The 22,648-nt window shown below is 41.2% G+C and overlaps 1 protein-coding gene across 1 annotated transcript in view; it reads right to left on the reverse strand.

Moving 5' to 3' along the window:
- LOC132835936 (CUB and sushi domain-containing protein 1-like) overlaps nt 1-22,648 on the reverse strand; it is a 2,426,762-nt gene that overhangs the window by 192,273 nt on the left and 2,211,841 nt on the right. Inside the window, exons 49-50 of the mRNA XM_060855058.1 lie at nt 22,119-22,265; nt 1,085-1,273 (exon numbers count right to left, since the gene is read on the reverse strand). Of these exons, the coding sequence (XP_060711041.1) occupies nt 1,085-1,273; nt 22,119-22,265 (336 nt within the window). The remainder of the gene's footprint in view (nt 1-1,084; nt 1,274-22,118; nt 22,266-22,648) is intronic.

Consider the following 22,648-nt stretch of genomic DNA (forward strand, 5'->3'; position numbering starts at 1 on the left):
ATGGGTACCTAAAAATAGAAAATAAAGAAAGTGTTGCTTAAGGCTTACAATAATTCAGCTCTAGCCGACAGGACAATGAATGCTCATATTCTGCCGGTCTGTTCACGAACAAGGAATAATTTATTTGTGCATCTGTAATTCTGACGGCCACCAGATGGCAATATAGGAACACAACACTGAAAGGTTTGTTTGCTTAACTCATTTCAAAATGAGCATTTACCAAGAATAGACATTGCTGCTATTTAAAGTACTAGTGCACAGTGCAAGACTAAGTAAATGTTGTAATCACTTAAATGGGATAAAATGACACAAATTTTCTCACAGAAGATAGGAGGTATAAGAATCTTGCTCACTGTCACAATAAATCTCTTTGTTGTCACACCTCATGACTTTAATAAATGTATGGAGATTACCTCACGTTGCGTGCTTCAGATTATGATTAGATTTCTGCCAGTTACAGGATGGTGAGACATATTTTTAATCAGTGAGTCAGGATTATGAGGAACAAACTTGAAAGTAGAATTCAGGATAATCAGATCAGCCCATGATCTCATTGAAAGGCAGAGCAGACTGGGTGGGCTGTATGGCATACTTTTGCTCCGACATCTTCTGGTTTTATGGTATTCATCATGAAGGAAGTCTGATGCCTCCTTGAGTAGCACATTCAAGTTGTGCTAACAGGTGCCAAGGAACCAACAAAGACAGTGGATCAAAGGCAGTGACCTTTGACCTCATGGTGATCTTAAAGATCTGAGCACTGACTGCTGTGCAGAAATTCAGTGCAGTGATGTTCACCTACAAGTAACTAACCTGCTCAAAAAATATTGCTGTGAACAAATGAAAGCCAGAGGGCACATGCATCGTTGTATCCCATGTGTTTTGTCCCTTATTCTCTTTCTGTCAAGCTCTTTCTGAAAAGGTCACAGTACTGCACAGTGAGAGTCAAATATACACAGATGGGGGGGGGGGGGGGTAATTCATGTATACCTCTTTAGTAAGACAAAAATCTAAAGAGGGAAATTCCACTTCCATGCAGAGAGAACTGAACCATTAGCGTAATGATCTTGACAACTAATATTCTTACCTTGACAACGTGGGACTGCAGCATCCCACTCATACATGCCATTTGGGGACAGCCGACACGTGGCATTATTCCGGCCCACCAGTCGATACCCCGTTTTGCAGTAAAACTGCAACACACTGTTTAAAGCGCCGACTGTCTTATTCAGTATTCCGCCATTCAAAGGGACACTGTTCAAGCTGCAGTAGGGAGCTGCAAGCACAAACAATGGTTTCATTGTAGAATTTCAACACTTGTCATGCAACAAGCATAAACATGAAGACAGACTTCACAATTGCTGACCATTTTAAGTGAGAAAATGACTCAAAAAAAAGCAAAGCCTTCAGCCAACAGAAACATGAATCTTAATCTGACTTGCTTTTCGGGATGCCGGATGACCTATTGTACAGGGTACCCTTCTTATTGAGAGTATAACACCAATTCTAAGTTGATTTACCTATTCCTCATTATTATCATTATTGTTTAGTGGCTTTATGACATTGAGTTTCTTCAGCTACTTCATTAGCTGTGCTACTTTTGTCAGTCCCCTGTTACTCTCCTGCATCCATTATAAAACAACCCCAGTTGTTCAGCAACTCAATAATCAGGGTGGGTTTGATGTGGCCAGAAAATCTGCTCAATTCCCGCGAGGAAGTTAATTTAAGAGTGAATTGTGGGTCTATTCCACTGGCAGAAGGCCATACCTTGTATTTTCCCCTGCCAACACTACAATCCTCCTGCCAGCTATGTATTATGTTCAACATTATGATGAAAACCGATAGACGACAGAATCATTTGATGTTGTTTCTTGAATTCCTGACTGTGATAGATTCCAACAAGCAAACGTATCAGGAACCACCTGATCAGAAACAATCTGCTCAACAGAATAACAAAAAGAGAATCCCTCGTGCTTTTGGTCTGGAAGAAACCTATCCGTAAGCGTTTTTTTTTGTTGCTATGTACTTAAATTCCACTCATCAGATTGTCCTGGAAGACTTTGGACTTTGTAACATGCACTGAGTTTCTTTTCTTTCAAATGAGTTGTTATTCCAAAAACTTTTGGCTGTTTTGATGCTAAGCTTTGTATCTTGAAAAATGACTGATTTTTGCCTTATTTTCTTCGCTTACTCATATGCGTCATGAGAATGCTCTGAGCTAGTAAAGTTAGGGGCCAATGTGAAGAACTATCCTCATCATGGAAGAGCTGTAACCAGTCACACTGAATGAGACATCATGTATGACAGAGGTATCAGCTGCATTTATCATGGACTCTGGCTAATACTGATATAGGTTTTCTCAGCCCTCTCCTGAATGAACTGACAACTATCCTGTAATAATATTATTGGTTGAGTAATAGCTCTATCATGGGTTGAAGATGAGGCAGCAGCACACCATATCAATGTAAAAGCACCTACAAAGTCTCTTTTCCACTAGTGTAAGTTCCTTGGAACACTTTAATCCTTTTAGATAATTACTGTGCTATGTTTTGTTATGAAGAATTATAAATCTCAGTGAAATGAAGACAGATGGGCCAATGTGAAAAAGGATAACTCATGATAAAGCGTTATAAACTCTGTGAAAACTGCAACACGTGATGATGTTAAACAAATGTTGAACACTGTGAAAGAATGAAGATGTTGGCCTGGATTTTGTAAAGTTGGAGAATTTAAAGGGTTCCAGTTCATAAAAGCTTTTAGTTACGTAGGAAATGTTAGAAAATTAAAAACCCAGTCTAATACTTGCATAAAAGTTAAACTGATGATCACACCACTAACATCATTCCCACCAAAAAAACTACATTTACTAACTCCGGAATTCTTCCAAACCCCTGTGAACCACACCTGATGAAATGAATCCATCACCACCACCAGCACCCTCCCCTCCAATCTGAATCTGCTGGACCCAACCAGCCCCACCTGGTCCCATCTGATCCTGTAGAAGCTGATACCTACCTCTTCTGATTGTAATGTCATGGCTTCTTATACACTGGGACCTTACACCTCACTCCCAAGGCTCCCTACCCACTGATACCTTAACTCTCTCCCATGGATGGCACGGTGGCACAGTGGTTAGCACTGCTGCCTCACAGTGCCAGAGACCCAGGTTCAATTCCCACCTCAGGCAACTGACTGTGTGGAGTTTGCACGTTCTCCCCATGTCTGTGTGGGTTTCCTCCGGGTGCTCCGGTTTCCTCCCACAGTCCAAAAATGTGCAGGTCAGGTGAATTGGCCATGCTAAATTGCATGTAGTGTTAGGCAAGGGGCAAATGTAAGGGTATGGGTGGGTTTTGCTTCGGCGGGTCAGTGTGGACTTGTTGGGCCGAAGGGCCTGTTTCCACACTGTAAATAATCTAATCACACGAGGCTCCATACCATTAGCACCTTAACTCCCTCACCCACCAGGCTCCTTTCCCACTAAGACTTTAACTTTCTCACTCACCAGACACCTTAACTCACTCTCTCTCTCACCAAGCTCTCTACCCACTGGCACCTTAACACTGTCACCCACTTGGCATGCTGCCATACCCATCTTCCAAAGCAGCCTTGCATTTATCTTACATGTTTATCTTTCCTCTGTCACTGCTACAGTGTATTCGGGACTTTTAACTCCTGAAATATGACAGCAAAAATGGTGGGAAAGGGCTGTACCTTGGCCAATAATGCCCCACTGGAGCTGAATGGGTTTTGCCTGGTTATCTCACTCCAGTGAGTGTAGTTGTGAAAGGCCAGCCTCAACACCATAGCAGACAAATCAGCAGCAGCTCAATGGGTTATTTCAAAGTGAAATATTGTCAGTCAAAGCTGTTTCAGTGATAATCAGAACTTCTGGGTCATTCTATGTGAAATGCGTAGGAACTATTAATAAAGCTTGATTTGGAACCTCTTTAAGAAAATGTTTTTACACTCAGCTGACAACTGACAATTACACAGCCACAATTTCTTGCATGAAAACTGAGACTGTAGTTAAATCATAATCTACATCGAAAAATATACTGCACACAAACCTTAAATAAGAACAAGTTAAATAGTTTTAATCCACAAATATACGTTCAATAAAAGTATGCTGAACACACCTGACAGTCTGTCAGATTTGGTTTCAAATCATCCCCTTTCGGTTTTGCTCACATTCACAAAAGGGTTCTCATTTGGTCTGCTTATATTTTCCATTTTACACCAAATGGATTGAATTTTTAAAATCGGGAGTCAGGAATGGAACATGGAGGCTCGTACCTAGTCTCCAACTCTAAATGGTTGATAATTTTACCTTGTTTGGAGAGGCAAGGGTAAGCCTTTGGACAGGTTGGTGATTCTTATCTTGTTACCAACACCTCAGCAATTCAGTGCTGGGTGAGAAGGCCAATGGGCATCTTCTTGACTCACCACTAATTATGTGCTTTAGAATTGCCACTGGCATCATAACCTGGCCTTCCTGCAGGTGAGATTAATGGGAAACAGGGATGACTTGCCTGCCAGATTGCAGAATGAGTGCCGTCACTTGCCATAATCTGGGGCTAATCAGGGACATGGAATAGGGAAAAGAGGTGACTGATGAAAGTCAACGCCTTGCCCTTGCTACTGATCCATGCCCACTCCCCCACTCCACCCACTTTGTGATCTGAATGAAAAGGATTTACCTTCTAGCTGTTGGATAAATGTAATATGTTCTTGAGTACATCTATCCAGGAAGAGTGGTTAATGTCAGCTCACCACATACTCAGTTATCTCACTCTTTTGCAAAACTGGCTAATGTGAAGACTAAATATGGATCCACATCATAACATCCAAGCTTTTCTGATCAGTATGGTTTACTACAGTTCAATCAATGCTTCCTGATTCAGGAATTTCAGGAAAAGCTCACTTTTCTTATAATAAGCTACAACCCATGATGATATCCATGGGAGGTGTAGTTTGCACACACACTTGACTGGGTTCTTGATGCAGACAATTATTTAAAGATGCAGAGGCAGGATTGGGTGAAATTATTCAAAATAATTGAAGCAAATTTTAGTATAGTCCATGAACTGGAGGTGGAAAATGATTCGGTTAGAACTTGCAATCAGGTTGGATCAAAGGGACAAAGCTGCAAGGCTATTGGGAAAGAGCTGGGGAGTGAGACAAATCTTTTTTTCCCAAAGAGCAGAATACACTTGATGGGTCAAATGGCATATTGTTCTCCAAGATTGTATGGTTCTATGTCCTGGGCAATTTCACTGAACTCATCCTCCCAGGATAAATCAATAACTAAGGATAGCATGAGTGTCACACAGATTCTGTAGACCAAAGTCCCTTTGGACACAATACTGATGAATTCAGTATTACTTGTAAAACAGACAACTTCCGATTGTACTACGTGACTGCAGCATAGCTACTGATTCTGTCCCTGTTTCTGCAAAAGTCTGAGACCAACCCGATCTGTTTGCTATGTAGGTGTCACATGACACTGGCTTGAGCTTTCCATGACATATTCATGGCATCTTGAAGACTGCTTCTCACCAACCTCCGTAACACTGCCTTGTCTGAGTTCCTCTGCTGCTTAAACCCTCATTTGTGCCTTTGTTATCTCATACCTTGACTTCTTCAATGCACTCCTTGCTGCAGCTCTCACCCATTCTATATTCTCTGAAGATAAGGGTAACCAAAGTTCTGCTGCCATTGTCTTAACTCAAAACAAAATCCATTCCAGTGTCATCCCTGAGCTCCTCTGCACCACGCTGGCTCCCAACCTCACTTCTTAGAGTCATAGAGATGTACAGCATGGAAACAGACCCTTCGGTCCAACCCATCCATACCGACCAGATATCCTAACCCAATCTAGTCCCACCTGCCAGCACCCGGCCCATATCCCTCCAAACCCTTCCTATTCATATACCCATCCAAATGCCTCTTAAATGTTGCAATTGTACCAGCCTCCACCACATCCTCTGGCAGCTCATTCTATACACGTATCACCCTCTGTGTGAAAAAGTTGCCCTTTAGGTCTCTTTTATATCTTTCCCCTCTAACCCTAAACCTATGCCCTCTAATTCTGGACTCCTGGATCCCAGGGAAAGGACTTTGTCTATTTATCCTACCCAAGCCCCTCATAATTTTGTAAACCTCTATAAGGTCTCCCATCAACCTCCGACACTCCAGGGAAAACAGCCCCAGCCTGTTCAGCCTCTCGCTGTATCTCAGATCCTCCAACTCTGGCAACATCCTTGTAAATCTTTTCTGAACCCTTTCAGGTTTCACAACAGCTTTCTGATAGGAAGGAGACCAGAATTGCACGCAATATTCCAACAGTGGCCTAACCAATGTCCTGTACAGCTGCAACATGACCTCCCAACTCCTGTACTCAATACTCTGACAAATAAAGGAAAGCATACCAAATGCCTTCTTCACTATCCTATCTACCTGCGACTCCACTTTCAAGGAGCTATGAATCTGCACTCCAAGGTCTCTTTGTTTAGCAACACTCCCTAGGACATTACCATTAAGTATATAAGTCCTGCTAAGATTTGCTTTCCCAAACTGCAGCACCTCGCATTTATCTGAATTAAACTCCATCTGCCACTTCTCAGTCCATCGGCCCATCTGGTCCAGATCCTGTTGTAATCTGAGATAATCCTCTTCGCTATCCACTACACCTCCAATTTTGGTGTCATCTGCAAACTTACTAACTATACCTCTTATGCTCGCAGTTATGTAAATGACAAAAAGTAGAGGGCCCAGTACTGATCCTTGTGGCACTCCACTGGTCACAGGTCTCCAGTCTGAAAAACAACCCTCCAACACCACTCTGTCTTCTACCTTTGAGCCAGTTCTGTATCCAAATGGCTCGTTCTCCCCGTACTCCATGAGATCTAACCTTGCTAATCAGTCTCCCATGGGGAATCTTGTCGAACGCCTTACTGAAGTCCATATAGATCACATCTACTGCTCTGCCCTCATCAATCCTCTTTGTTACTTCTTCAAAAAACTCAATCAAGTTTGTGAGACATGATTTCCCATGCACAAAGCCATGTTGACTATTCCGAATCAATCCTTGCCTTTCCAAATACATGTACATCCTGTCCCTCAGGATTCCCTCCAACAACTTGCCCACCACCGAGGTCAGGCTCACTGGTCTATAGTTCCCTGGCTTGTCTTTACCTTTTTTAAACAGTGGCAACACGTTTGCCAACCTTCAGTCTCCGGCACCCCACCTGTGACTATCGATGATGCAAATATCTCAGCAAGAGGCCCAGCTATCACTCCTCTCGCTTCCCACAGAGTTCTCGGGTATACCTGATCAGATCCTGCGGATTTATCCACTTTTAACCATTTCAAGACACCCAGCACTTCCTCCACTGTAATCTGGACATTTTGCAAGATGTCACCATCTATTTCCCTACAGTCTATATCTCTCACATCCTTTTCCACAGTAAATACTGATGCAAAATATTCATTTAGTATCTCCCCCACTTTCTGTGGCTCCACACAAAGGCCACCTTGCTGATCTTTGAGGTGCCCTATTCTCTCCCTCGTTACCCTTTTGTCCTTAATATATTTGTAAAAACCCTTTGGATTCTCCTTAATTCTATTTGCCAAAGCTATCTCATGTCCCTGTTTTGCCCTCCTGACTTCCCTCTTGTGTATACACTTACTTTCTTTATACTCTTCTATGGATTCACTCCATCTATCCTGTCTGTACCTGACATATGCTTCCTTCTTTTTCTTAACCAAACCCTCAATTTCTTCAGTCATCCAGCATTCCCTATACCTACCAGCCTTCCCTTTCACCCTGACAGGAATATACTTTCTCTGGATTCTTGTTATCTCATTTCTGAAGGCTTCACATTTTTCAGCCGTCCCTTTACCTGCAAACATCTGTCTCCAATCAACTTTCGAAAGTTCTTGCCTAATACCGTCAAAATTGGCCTTTCTCCAATTTAGAACTTCAACTTTTAGATCTAGTTTATCCTTTTCCATCACTATTTTAAAACGAATAGAATTATGGTCGCTGGCCCCAAAGTGCTCCCCCACTGACACCTCAGTCACCTGCCCTGCCTTATTTCCCAAGAGTAGGTCAGGTTTTGCACCTTCTCTAGTGGTTACATCCACATACTGAATCAGAAAATTGTCTTGTACACACTTAAGAAATTCCTCTCCATCTAAACCTCTAACACTATGGCAGTCCCAGTCGATGTTTGGTAAGTTAAAATCCCCGACCATAACTACCCTATTATTCTTACAGATAGCTGAGATCTCCTTACAAGTTTGTTTCTCAATTTCCCTCTGACTGTTGGGGGGGGGTGGTCTATAATACAATCCCAATAAGGTGATCATCCCTTTCTTATTTCTAAGTTCCATCCAAATAACTTCCCTGGATGTATTTCTGGGAATATCCTCCCTCAGTACTGCTATCCCTTATCAAAAATGCCACTCCACCTCCTCTCTTGCCTCCCTTTCTATCCTTCCTGTAGCATTTGTATCCTGGAACATTAAGCTGCTAGTCCTGCTCATCCCTGAGCCATGTTTCCGTAATTGCCATGATATCCCAGTCCCATGTTCCTAACCATGCCCTGAGTTCATCTGCCTTCCCTGTTAGGCCCCTTGCATTGAAATAAATGCAGTTTAATTTATTAGTCCTACCTTGTCCCTGCCTACCTGGACTGTTTGACTCACTTCTGCTCTCAGCTGTACTAGTCTCAGATTGATCTCTTTCCTCACTATCTCCCTGGGTCCCACCCCCCTACCTTACTAGTTCAAATCCTCCCAAGCAGTTCTCGCAAATTTCCCTGCCAGTATATTAGTCCCCTTCCAATTTAGGTGCAATCCGTCCTTCTTGTACAGGTCACTTCTACCCCAAAAGAGATTCCAATGATCCAAAAATGTGAATCCTTCTCCCATACACCAGCTCCTCAGCCATGCATTCATCTGCTCTATCCTCCTATTCCTGCCCTCACAAGCTCGTAGCACTGGGTGTAATCCAGATATTACTACCCTTGAGGACCTCCTTTTTAAATTTCTACCTAACTCTCTGTAATCTCCCTTCAGAGTCTCAACCTTTTCCCTTCCAATGTTGTTGGTTCCAATGTGGACAATGACCTCCTGCTGGCCCCCTCCCCCATGAGAACATCGTGCACCCTCTCTGAGACATCCTTGATCCTGGCACCAGGGAAACAACACACCATTCTGCTTTTTCTCTGCTGGCCACAGAAACGTCTGTTTGTACCTCTGCCTACAGAATCCCATAACACAATTGATCTCTTGGAAGCCGACGTACACCTCATTGCATTAGAGCCAGTCTCAATACCAGAAACTTGGCTGTTCGTGCTAAGTTCCCCTGAGAATCCATCACCCCCTATATTTTCCAAAACAGCATATCTGTTTGAAATGGGTATATCCACAAAGGATTCCTGCACAAGGAGCCTACCTCTCTTACCCTTCCTGGAGTTAACCCATCTATGTGACTGTATCTGAGACTTCCCCCCTTCCTAAAACTGCCATCCATCACATACTGTTGCTCTTGCAAATTCCTCATCATTTCTATCTGTTTCTCCAACCGATCCACTTGATCTGATAAGATTCGCATCCAACAGCATTTATGGCAGATATAATCCGCAGTAACCCTTAAACTCTCTTTAAACTCCCACATCTGACAAGAAGTACATATCACTGCAAAGGCCATTTTTTCTCCTTCACAATCTACAGACCCAGAAAATAACATTTGTCTTATTCCTCTACAAACACTGCTCCAGGTTAAATTGATAGCTATGATTAATATTTTAAGTTTAATCAAGAGACTTATCTCCAAAAATATATAATCAAGAAAGAATCCACTACACACACTACTGCAGTCTTTCTCTTGGACAGTCTTGAAACAACAATTAACTTATCTGATTCTGTGCTATGAAATTCACCCACCAGTTCCTCCAAGATTAGTTGTGAGTGTTACTACAGTGAACTCATGTCTTTGACCAAGTCTTAGGGGCTAATATCTCTTTATATGGCTCAGTGTTATACTTTGTTTTACAGTGTTACTGTGAACTGCCTTGGGAAAATTTCTTGTATTGAAGGCACAACAGAAATGTCAGCAGGTGTTGTTGTAAAAAGCTTCACCTCAATCCAGGGTCTTATCTAATACTGCTATATCCCACCTCAAATTTAACTCACATCCCACTTTGTAAACAATCAAATGAAAAAATGAGGAGCATGTCAACATCTATTAAACCAAAAATGAAGAAAATCCAACACAAGCCCATGCAAAACCCAACATGAAATCTCTTTATAATTGGCAGCAAAGAAAACTAGATTCTTTACAGTTTTGAAAGAGGAAACCTTGCATGATACATTGTAAATCATACAATTCTAGATTTATACTTCAAATGATTCAATACTGGAGCAATGCTTGGTAAAAGCAATCATTGAATCACCGAATCCCTATAGTGTGGAAGCAGGCCATTTGGACAATCATGTCCACCCCAACTATCCCAATAGCTCCCATCTAGACTCTCCTCTTACCCTATCCCTCTATTTCCCATGGCTAATCCACCTAACTTACACATCCCTGGACACTGTGGAAAATTTGGCATGGCCAATCCACCTAACCTACACAGCTTTATGAAAAGTGAGGACTGCAGATGCTGAAGATTAGAGTTGAGAGTGTGGTGCTGGAAAAGCACAGCAGGTAAGGCAGCATCCAAAAAAGCAGAGAATCGATGTTTCGGGCAAAATCCCTTCATCAGGAATGGGGCTGAGCGCCAAGTGGGTGGACACATAAATGGGAGGAGGTGGGACTGGGGAGAAGGTAGCTGAGAGTGTATTAGGTAGATGGAGGTGGGGTGATGGTGTTAGGTCAGAGAAGAGGATGGAGCAGATAGGTGGGAAGGAAGATGAACAGGTAGGACAGGTCATGAGGGCGGTGCTGAGTTGGAAGTTTGGAACAGGGATAAGGTAGGGGGAGGGAAGTGAGGAAACTGGTGAAATCCACATTGATGTTGTGGGGTTTGTGGGTCCCAAGGTGGAAAATGAGACGTTTTTCCGCCAGGCTTTGGATGGTCAGGGAATGACGATGTAGGAGGCCCAGGACCTATATCCTTGGTGGAGTGGGAGGGGGAGTTCGGCCACAGGGCAGTGGGGTTGGTTGGGTGTGGGTGTCCCCCGCACATTTTTGGACTGTGGGAGGAAAACAGAGTACCCAGAAAAAATCCGTGCAGACAAGGGCAGAATGTGCAAACTCCACATAGTCACCTGAGGTTGGAATTGAAACCAGTTCCCTGGTGCTATTAGGCAGCAGTGTTAACCACTTAGGTACAGTTCCACCCAATGTCTGAGTCAATCGCAGGTCACACTGTATTTGTATCACACATTTAAGTTAGCAACAGCATGCTGAATAGATACTCATTTGCAAGGTTATAGAATATTATACAATCCATAACATTTCTAAAGATATTCGAGTGAAGTACATTGCCCTATCTGCCAGAAAAAAAATGTGATTCCACTGTTTGTTCCAGCTCAAAACAATTCTTTCTCCAGTTTATTGGCACTTGTGTGCAGTTCTCATTAATGTACCCCAGTGTCAGAGTGCTATGGCATGCAAGACATTCATCCAGATTTCTTTCTTCTATCTGAAGACTGTGCCTGATAGCAAGCACATTGTCAGGATGATCTTCACATGGATGGGGGTCAGTGATGAAATCAAGATGTTCAGCTTCTTCAGAGAATTAAAACCCACGGAAAAGAAATTTAAGCAATCTCTGGGGATTCTGATAAAATGATCAATGACCCTGAAACTTTAATGTTGTCCACAGACCTGCTGCATGTTCCCAGCATTTCAATGTTCTCATCTCAGTGTCTGGGAGTGGGGGATACTTGAAATTGCAACACGGTAATAAGCTTTGCAACTATTGCTCTATTAAGCTGGTTAACTGAGTGCAGTATCAGCATTCTGTGAGGCAGTGATCAATAAAAGTTTACTCTGTCTTGTTCAGCACAAAAAGTGTCCTCTTCAGTACTTTATTCTAATGTTGACTCAATATCATTAGATTAAAAGAGAAAATCATTATTATAGCCACAGATAACACCAAGTCATTGCATATAGAAGGGAAGAAGGTCACATCAACCTGAATGTGGAAAACAACTCAAAACCGAGAGCACACTTGCATTATCTTATCTCAGTAATTGGCTAGATTAGTGCATTAAGATCTTGTGACACCATTCTCATCAACACAGGGACTTGCTCGGGAGTGGACGTGAATGTGGGTGATAAACTAAAGAGGAGATTCAACAGGTCGGTTTCACATTTTTTAATGCAGACACCTTGTTAAAAAAGATCATCCAGTCTCAGCACTGAACATACACCCACAGTCATCATGTGGACACCTTCTCAACTGGAATATTTAGAGGGACAATTCAAAAATAGAATTTGGAAGAGTTAGGAGATTAGGTCAAGCCTCAGAATCAGTCAACGCTGTTTGGTTTGGACTCTTGAGATTTTTCCACATTGTACATTTTGATTTTTTTGGGGGGATTATCTTTTTATATCACTAACTCATTTACTAGATGATGCAGTTACATACTGACAACATTTTCTGTAATAGCTGGTATATAAAGTATTTGGACTGATGCTGAAGCAGAATTGCAAGAAATCATTGGTATCCTCAATAGTTATCAACTCCCATTACACTGAAAGCTACAACACATGGGGAAAATTTGAATTTCTGAGAAATCAAAGTATTTACATTGGCCCAAGACAATATGCATAACTTAGAAACAAGCTCAATATAACTGACACATACTTCTACACACAAAAAAAAATGATTTCCCAAAACACACCTTTCACAGACTCGGTGAAATCACAGCTAATAAACTTCTATAACATTTGCACAAAGCTGGAGCGTTTAAAGCAGGCAGGCAGTATTCTATTTAATGCATCTCTCATCTCAATTCCTCTGTAATTTCCCTCCCAAATGGGCACCTGGACACATTCCCCCTTAAGCTAGGGATTCCACGTTGTTTTTCACAGATTTCATTATCTAAGTGATAAAAGATGCTCTGGCTCCCCATTAGCTGTGTATTACCTTGGGCAGGTTTAAAATTGTTTTCTCATTCCTTTGCAGCCTCCTTCACCCATTCCTTTCCTTACACTGCAACTGCCAGCTTCCTCATCCCCCCCCCCCCCCCCCCAGTGCTGCCTGCTTCTTCTTCCCTCTCCCAATAGCCTCCTCTTTTCTCCTCACCTCGTTGCCCGCTTTCCCATTGCACCCCGCCACACACAGGTCATTTTCATTGGTATTGAGTGACCACCCAGTCTAGCAAGGAGCAGGTCTCTAACTGAGAGATTACAGATATTTGCCTTATACTCTGTTTCTGGAAGCACAGTTCTTCTGAGAAGGTAAGGTAACTGCAAATCTCCCCATGTTCTTTATTAAACAGATGTTGTTGTCTGTGAGCTCAATCTTGCTGCTGCTCTCCTCTTTCCTGCAGCTCCTGGCTGCACAGCAGGCCGCTGCTTTTCCTAACTGTTGCGAACAGACTGACATAATTTCAGACTGTTGCCAACGAGAAAGATGGAATCAGGAGCGGGCGGCATGGTGTGGGCGGCACGGTGGCACAGTGGTCAGCACTGCTGCCTCACAGCGCCAGAGACCCAGGTTCAATTCCCGACTCAGGCGACTGACTGTGTGGAGTTTGCATATTCTCCCCGTGTCTGCATGGGTTTCCTCCGGGTGCTCCGGTTTCCTCCCACAGTCTTAAGATGTGCAGGTCAGGTGAATTGGCCATGCTAAACTGCCCGTAGTGTTAGGTAAAGGGGTAAATGTAAAGGAATGGGTGGGTTGCGGGTCGGTGTGGACTTGTTGGGCTGAAGGGCCTGTTTCCACACTCTAAGTAATCTAAAAAAAAGCGAGGAAAGATAATTTGAGCCCGGACCAAAAACAATAGTTTCAGACCTTCCAATTTTTAACTATAAGAAATTGTTGCTCATCTAGTATTGCAGGCTGGATAATCAGTTGGATAATTTAATAACCACAGAGGAGCTGTGTGATAGGGTGATGAGGTAGACCTGGACGTTGTCAGTGTCCACGCAAAAATGTGATGGCATTGAATGATGTTGCAAAAGGGCACCATGTGGATATTTAAACAGCCATCAATCTCCCCAGAGGGCTTTGCAAACGTATTGCAGAATTGCCCAAATCAGAACATTTAGCTGAATGTCCAGCCTCTACTTCAGAACAGGACAGCAACAGCACAGGTTCACTTCTTATTCTGGCTGAGGGGGACATGGAACCTGACTTGCATTTGAAGGCAGTGACAAATCACCACCAATGAGAAAGAAAACTGTTAAGAAATCATACGGTAGCATACCATGCTTACAATTATGGTACCAACAATAAGATGCTTAGAATAGTGATCGGGGAAGAAGTTAGATAGATCGTTGATGATATGTGGAAATAGAGGAAATGGGAAAATAAATTACACTTAGGATTAGGAGTGAGGCTCATTGGAGGATAAACACCTACAAGGACTCAACTGTTTGCTTCGATATTGCAATTTTAAAAATGTTTTCTGTCCAGGCTGAATAAGAGTAAAGTCCTGATTTGTCATTGCTTATGATTGTCTGACAGAAGTGAATGAAGAGGATTGAACTGTAATAAATGTATTTGCTGTTATGAGAATGAAAACAGCTCCTTACTATAGCAGCAAGGGGTAATAGGAAAACTTGACCAGCAGCACTAGAGACAGTGATGATTAAAATAGTGCAGAGATGCATAGCTACAGATAAATGAAACGCTGCAGTGAGTTCAATTAGACTACATCATGGAGCAACAAAATGGAAGATCAGCAACCTGTAATGCACTGCACCACTTTTTATTTCTCATTGATTTCAAAAATATTGCTGAGATTTTAAATTTTAAAGCAAGCGAAATCAAAATGGGACTGGGAAATATGTGTCCAAAAAGAGTTTGAACTCTCATTCTGTGAACTTCAGCAGAAAAAACGGCTGGGCACAGTGAAAATAAATCAATTTGCAATGAGCCTATTTGTGCTAATGGTGCAGGTCAATTTGACACTTCATGGGTGGAAAGCCCTCCTTCATTTTGTTCAATATCATCTCCAGTAGACAGTGGATCAGTAATCTCAATCACAGAGATCGTAAGAGGTGTAGAGTGAGCAAACTTCGCGATGTAGCTGCCGAGCTAAAAATGTAAATTATTGAAGGTTACATTTCAAAGCAGCTGCACAGTACAGCTGCAAAATATCTTCAAAATAGAGAAAGTGTTCTGAATGAACTGTAGTCAATTCTAGCAAGATGGGTAGAAGCTGAACGAAAATTCACATTCAAAAAATTAGGAATTAATCAATTGAAAGTCAGAAAGCCTCAAAGCAAGAATCAAATATAAGGATTCTGGAAAAAGAAAATTAAATCTATAAATCAGCATGGAAAGACGTAATTTCTTTAAAATGGTGTGGAATTTGTAATTGGTTTTTAAGACATTAGATGAGGTCTTAGAAGAGTTTCTATTAATTATAAAGTGATCAACATAATTTTCTTGGACAATAAGAAAAACTGGTCCACATGTTGTGGCAATCTTTGACATAGAAGCACAGCCAACAGTCAGGGAGTTCCAAATTAACACCATGTTGCTGGTAGACACAAAGAAAAGTGGAAGTGAGGTAAAAAGGCCAAAAATCTAGAGGGCTATGAGAAAAGCTCACAGATTCCAAATGAAGAGTTGGGTTTTTCACCAGAAATGGCCAAACCAAAAACTGGGGCATTACTGGATAGTCAGTTCAAAAGATCTCTGGAAAACTACATCATCAGGACTACGAGGGAGAAAGGTTATGTAAACATTGTACCTTACTGATGATAGTCGGATTGACAAAAATCAGAGGTGAAAGTTATTGAATAGGACTCCTCACATATCCTGCCTGAATAAAAAGAAGCATATTGTGGAACTTTGTTGCTACTTAATGGTACACATGTTGAAGAAGAATGCTTGTGGTTGTATAAGAAATAACTTTACTGCAAAGTTTAAGTTTAATGTGATCATTTCATTTGAAGTTCTGTCTGACCATTAATTCATAGCTCATTTACATTATTCTGATTTGTATTGAACTTAAAATTACAGAAAGTGACATTTCTTCATTCGGGACTCATTCAGTATTTAATTTACCAGATTCCCCATGGGGTTGATAACATTAACAAACAAGAGAAAGTAAAACTTCACCAATTCAGAAATCTGTCATGAGTATAATTTATAGAAGCTAAGAACCATAAAAATCTTGTTTGTGAAAGAGTGAATGAGGGAATTAGTTGAACTTTAGTGTCAATGAAAGATGTAATGAATGCAATGTAGATTGAAGACATGCCAATAAAGTAGGGATGGATTCTGGTTGCCTGAGAAACATAATCACTGAGGAAAATGTTAGTTCAGAGTTGAAACTAGGAAACAGCTCATTATATTCCAGATATGCTTCTACCAGTAAGAAGAAAACAAGAGAAAACAGTAGACACATCTGAGAAAATACATATTTTCTGCATCTCTTCTAAGGTTACAATGTGGACAGAATTCTGCACTCATCCTCATGGTGTGTGAGGAGATGTGAACCCATTTAAATGTCAGGATTTATCAGATGGTGATCCAGCCACCTCTCCACCTCCATGTGATTAAGTCCAAGGCTGGGAAAAGATCTATTGATCATCTTCCTGCCCTATTATTAAGTGAGGCTGTTCAGTAGGAAATTAATGTCTATTTAAGGACCTTGTCCCTTTTCTGCTGGTTTTAACCGACTGTTGGATAGGAAACATTTCTTGCTGGTAGCATGATAAACAAACTGCTGTGTGGTTTCTCATGGTCTCTGACCCCCAATGCCTGCACGAAGGAAGGAAGACATGTTGAAGGCCACACCCAGCTCTTATGAATTCCCTTGCTCTTCATCTCCCCAAAACCCTCTTCTACAAGCAGCCAGGCCCTCACAAGTTGAAAGCTTAGGTGTGTGTGTCCTTGATCCCAGAGGAAAGTCTACCGAGGACCAGTTACCTTAGCAAGGCTTTTGACAAGGTTCCATATGGATCTGATTAGTAAGGTTGGATCACATGGGATCCAGCTGGACACAAAACTGGCTTGACGATACAAGACAGAGGGTGATGTTAGAGAGTCTTTGCTCAGACTGGAGGCCTGTGACCAGTGGTGCACTGTAAGGATTGGTGTTGGGTCCATCATTGTTCATCATTTATAAAAAGTAAGTTTACAGAAGACACCAAAATTGAATAAGGTTATCTAAGAGTACAATGGAATCTTGATCAACTGGGATGATGGGCTGAGGAATGGCAGATGGAGGTTAATTCAGATAAATGTGAGGTGTTGCACTTTGGTAAGACAAACCAGGGTACGACTAAGCATGGTAGACCTCTGGGAAGTGTTGTCGAACAGATAAACCAAGGGATGCAGGTACAGAGTTCCTTGAAAGTGGCATCACGAGTAGATCAGGTCGTGAAGAAGGCATTTGGCATGCTTACCTTCATTAGTCAAAACACTGAGTACAGGAGTTGGTAAGTCATGTTACAGATGTTCAAAACACTGATGAGGCCATATTTGGAGTACTGTGTACAATTCTGGTCACCCTGCTATAAGAAGGATGTTATTAAACTGAAAAAAATTGCAAACAAAATTTACCATGAAGTTACCAAAACTGGAGGGTTTGAGTTAAGAGAGGCTGGATAGCCAGACAGGCTGGGAATTTGCTCCTCTATGGTGTAAGAGGCTGAGGGATGACCATATAGAGATTTATAAAATCATGAGGAGTACAGATAGGCTGAATAGCCAAGGTCTTTTCCCGAGGGTAGGAGAGTCCAAAGAAAGAGGGCATAGGTTTAGGGGTGAGAGGCAATAGATTTAAAAGGTACGTGAGGGGCAACCTTTTCAAATAGAATGTGGTGTATATGTGGAATGAGCTGCCAGAGGAAGTGGTAGAGATGGGTACAATTACTACATTTAAGAAAGATTTGGACAGATACATGGACAGGAAAGGTTTAGAGGGATATGGACCAAATGCAGGCAAATGGGACTGGTTCAGTTTGGCAACCTGGCTGGCATGGAAAAGCTGGACTGAAGGGCCTGTTCCCATGATGTATGATTCCATGGCTTTCTGATTCTCGGACAATGGAAGAAAAGGATGAAGTGGTGGTTTCATTAGCTCATCAGCTGGCAGTTGAGACCGCTATCACCTCTACAATATCCCAGTCCATGAGATTTCCAGTTACTGAATATAATTAATGAAGATGCAAAGGAAAAGAAGCAGGGATTTTGATGAAATATGTACACTTTCCAAATGTCTTGAAAGATAAAAAGATAATGCACCTGGCCTACTTATAGATGCAAACTTTTCACAATGTTAGGAAGAAATTTGTGCTCTTTATTAGAAAAGAAGAAATTGAGATACTGCTAAAGATATCAGCAGTGGCAATTGTTTGCAGACTTGAAATTCTGAAAATGCGTTGGGCGATGTCCCATAAGATAGTTAAAACCTCCTGGTGCCAGGATCAAAGAGAATCACAAAAGTTCAGACAACTTTGATGGGGAGGGTGAGAAGCCGGAGATCATGATCCACTTTGGTTGGAATGCCACCACAAAGTAACAGGGTGGCACTGACACATTGATAGGATCATGGTTATCCAGAAGCAGAAAATGTAAAGCAAGTAGAAAAACAAAGCTTGCAACAATCCAAAATTGTTATTATTGTGAAAAGCTTAGAGGAGTACTGAAACTGTAGGAATTAAGTAAAAGAGGAAATTAGTAAAGAGAAGGGAGGTTATGAGAAAATATTGCCAGGCAATATCAAGATGGATCAAAGATGTTTTATCAGGACATTAAGAGCAAGAGGATAACTAAGGAAAAGGTAGGACTCGACAGAAATGCACATCGTAACTGATTCAATTTATGTGTGAAATGCAGAATGTAGAAAAAGATGGGGTCTTGATGATTATTTTGTCTTTGTCTTCACAAAGGTGAGGGACAATGAAGACATTCTGGTTAAAGAGGAAGAATTTGAAGTAATAAATACAATGAGCAGGGGCTAACAGTGGTAATGCCATTGGACTAGTAACCTAACATCCCAAGGTAATGATCTGGGGGTTATTAATCTAGACTCCCAGCTTAATGATCTGGGGACGAGTAATCTCGGATCCCAGCGTAATAATCTGGTGGTAAGTAATCTAGAATCCCAAAGTAATGATCTGGGGACTAGTAATCTAGAAAACCAGGGTAATGATCTGGGAACTAGTAACCCTGAGCCCCAGGATAATGATCTGGGGACTAGTAATCTCAAATCACAGGGTAATGATCTGAGGACTAGTAATCTAGTAACCCAAGGCAATGATCAAACTGGTAAGTATCTACCATACAAGTCAGGTTCTATGTACCTCCCAGATTGGTGTTCCATTTGAACTGGATACTCTGCCCTTATAATAATTCTTATTATTATAAGAATAATAATACTCTTATTATTAAGAGACTGTTTAGCTCTTAATAATATTTCAAACAAGTATGAAACTGATGTTCTAGATCAGCAAAGTTCAGGAAAGCCAATAGTGTGTTATAAGACCATTAAAAAAAATCAGAACAGGAGTAGCCCTTCGTGTCTGCTTCAGCATTCAATAGGACCATGGCTGATCCAATATTCCACATGTCCACTTTCCTGCCTTTTCTCTGTAACCCTTAATTCCTCAACCGATTAAGAATCCATCTATATCAACCTTAAATATATACAAGGCCTCTGCTCCCAGGGAGGGTTTCTGTGACAGGGAGTTCCAAAGGCCTAAAACCCTCAGGGAGAAGAAATTCTTCTCAGCTCAGTCTTAAATTGACATCCCATTTATTCTGAGACAATGTGCTCTAATCCTACACTCTCCCGTGAGGGGAAACATTCTCTAAGCATTTACTCTGTAAGAATGAAAGAGACCATCTCTTATTCTTCTAAATTCCAGTGAGTCGAGTCCAACCTATTTAGCATTTGTTCGGCTAACAATCCTTCCATATCAGGGATCATCCAAGTGAACCTTCTCTGAACTGCTTCCAATGAAATAATATATTTTCTTAAATAAGAAAATCAAAGGTGTTCATAATATTCTGTATGTGGTCTCACCAGCATGTTATACAGTTGCAGTAAGACCTCCCAATTCTTATACTCCAATCCCCTTGAAAGAGAGGCCAACATTCTGGTAATCCTGATTACCTGCTGCACCTATATGCTAGCTTTCTGTGTTTTGTGCACAAATACCCCCAAAGTCCCCTTGTTTTGCTGCTTTCTGCAGTTTTCTCCTGTTAAATAATACTCTGGTCTTTTGTTTTCCCTTCCATATCAAACAACTTCACATTTTTTCACTTCATACTTCATTTTTCAAACATTTGCCCACTTATTTAACCTATTGACATCTCTCTGTAAAATATTTGTATCCCTCTTGCAACTTGCTTTTCCACCTATTTTTGTGACATCTATAAATTTGGCTACAATACAGTCACTTCCTTCCTCCAAGTCATTCATATATTTGTCGCAAAGAGTTGTGGTCCCAGCACTGATTGATGTGAAACCCCACTGATTACAAGTTGAAAGAATCCGTTATCTCCACTTGCTGTTCCTGCCCATGAGACAGTTCTTTAACGACATCAATATTCTACCCCCAATATTATGGGCTCTTATCTTATGATTAAGTTTTAGTGAAATATCTTATTGAAAACCCTCTTGAAATCCAAATACAACACATCTACAGATTCCCTCCACCTACTCTGGTTGAGATTTCCTCAAAAAATTGAATAAATTAGTTTGACACAATTTCCCTTTAACTGTTTTATGTTTTATTGAGAGAGGAATTGAACGCAATAGTAGTGAGGCTTTGCTCCAGTTATACAAGACATCAGTATGATGACTCCAGATGCAGTCTCACTAAAGGATGTTAATATGTTGGAAGCAGATTAGAGAAGGTTTCCTCGACTCATACTTGGAATGAGTGCATTGCCTCATGAGGCATTGCTAGGCAGGCTACATCTTTATCCTAGGCAAAATGAGGACTGCGGTTGCTGGAAACCAGAGTTTAGATCAGAGTGGTGCTGGAAAAGCACAGCAGGTCAGGCAGCATCCGTGGAGCAGGAATATTTTCTGATGAAGGGCAAATCTGATGAAGGGCTTTTGCCCAAAACATTGATTCTCCTGCTCCTCGGATGCTGCCTGACCTCCTGTGCTTTTCCAGCACCACTCTGATCTAAACTACATCTTTATGCTGTGGAATTTAGAAGAGCCAGAGGTGAATTACTTAAAACATGCAAGATCCTAAGGGGACTTGACCAGGTGAGCTTTGAAAGGATGACTCCTCTTGTGGGAGAATCTAGAACTAGGGGTCACAGTTTAATAATAAAGAGTCAACTAATTAAAACAGAGATGAGGTAACAATTTTTTCTCACAGAAGGTTGAATGTTTTTGGAATTCCCTCCTTCAAACGGCAGTGGATGCAGAATCTTTCAATATTTCTAAGACAGTGATAGATAGATTCTTGATGACCAAGGGAATGAAAGAGTATCGGGGATTGGTAAGAATGTACAGCTGAGGTTACAATTGATCTTACTGAATGGTGGGACAAGCTTCAAGGACCTAGTGGCTGACTCTTGTTCATTGCTCTTACGTTCAAAATTGGGTTGATCTCAAACATTAACCTCAGTGTCCCAAGTTTGAGAAATGAAGAAATCTGGTTGGATCCTGGGTTCATATTAATATTTTGGCAGAAAGTGTGTGTTGTATGTTCACACGTTTAGGCAGGAGAGTATTGAATTTGAGTGTACTGCATTTGGTTGAAAATTCAAACCACAGAAACTGCAACACATTTGGAGGAGAGAGAGAAAAAATGCACTTGAACAAAAAGGTAAGTTCAATTTTATAACATCCCCGCATTGTACAAGTGGAGCAAAACAGCTTACATGCATATAGTGGACAATTTTTAGTTTTAAAAAAAATAATCACAATTGATACTGGGCTATAAACACATCTATGGGATGTTAAAATCTAAAAATTAAATGTTAGACAAAAAGTTAGAAGTCCTGTACCTGTATACCGGATTTTGAATCCACTTTTGCTTGTTGCATGATCTGTTGACCAGCGTAGATACAGGTGTCGTCCTGTACTTGTAAAATTTCTTTGTCCAGTGTGATTTCCACTTAGAGCAACCAGCAGTCGATTTTGACCAGTGGGCCCTATTAAGTATAAAACAAACTCATCATTGAACACTCAGTCAACATTTGGTCCTCAACACAGAAATTCTAAAGATTCTGAAAATTTTACTAAGTTCTCATTTCAAAGTTTCTACGAGGCTAATTACAAGGTAAAATTCTTGATGCCAGAATGTGTTACCCATTTCCTAATGGCAATGCATGTTAACTACATTTGTACACTTTTCACAAGTTCTGGTCATCTTCCGACACAAGGTCATAATCTGAAACATTAACTCTGTTTCATCCTCCATGGACGTTGCCAGAAATTCAGGGTGTTTCCAAGATTCTCTGCCTTTGTTTCAAAGATAAATTATCTGACTCTATAAAACTATTCAGTTTCCTTACATCTCGTTAATAAACATTCG

The sequence above is a fragment of the Hemiscyllium ocellatum genome, chromosome 3 (assembly GCF_020745735.1).
Source record: "Hemiscyllium ocellatum isolate sHemOce1 chromosome 3, sHemOce1.pat.X.cur, whole genome shotgun sequence".
In the NCBI taxonomy this organism is placed as follows: Eukaryota; Metazoa; Chordata; class Chondrichthyes; order Orectolobiformes; family Hemiscylliidae; genus Hemiscyllium; species Hemiscyllium ocellatum.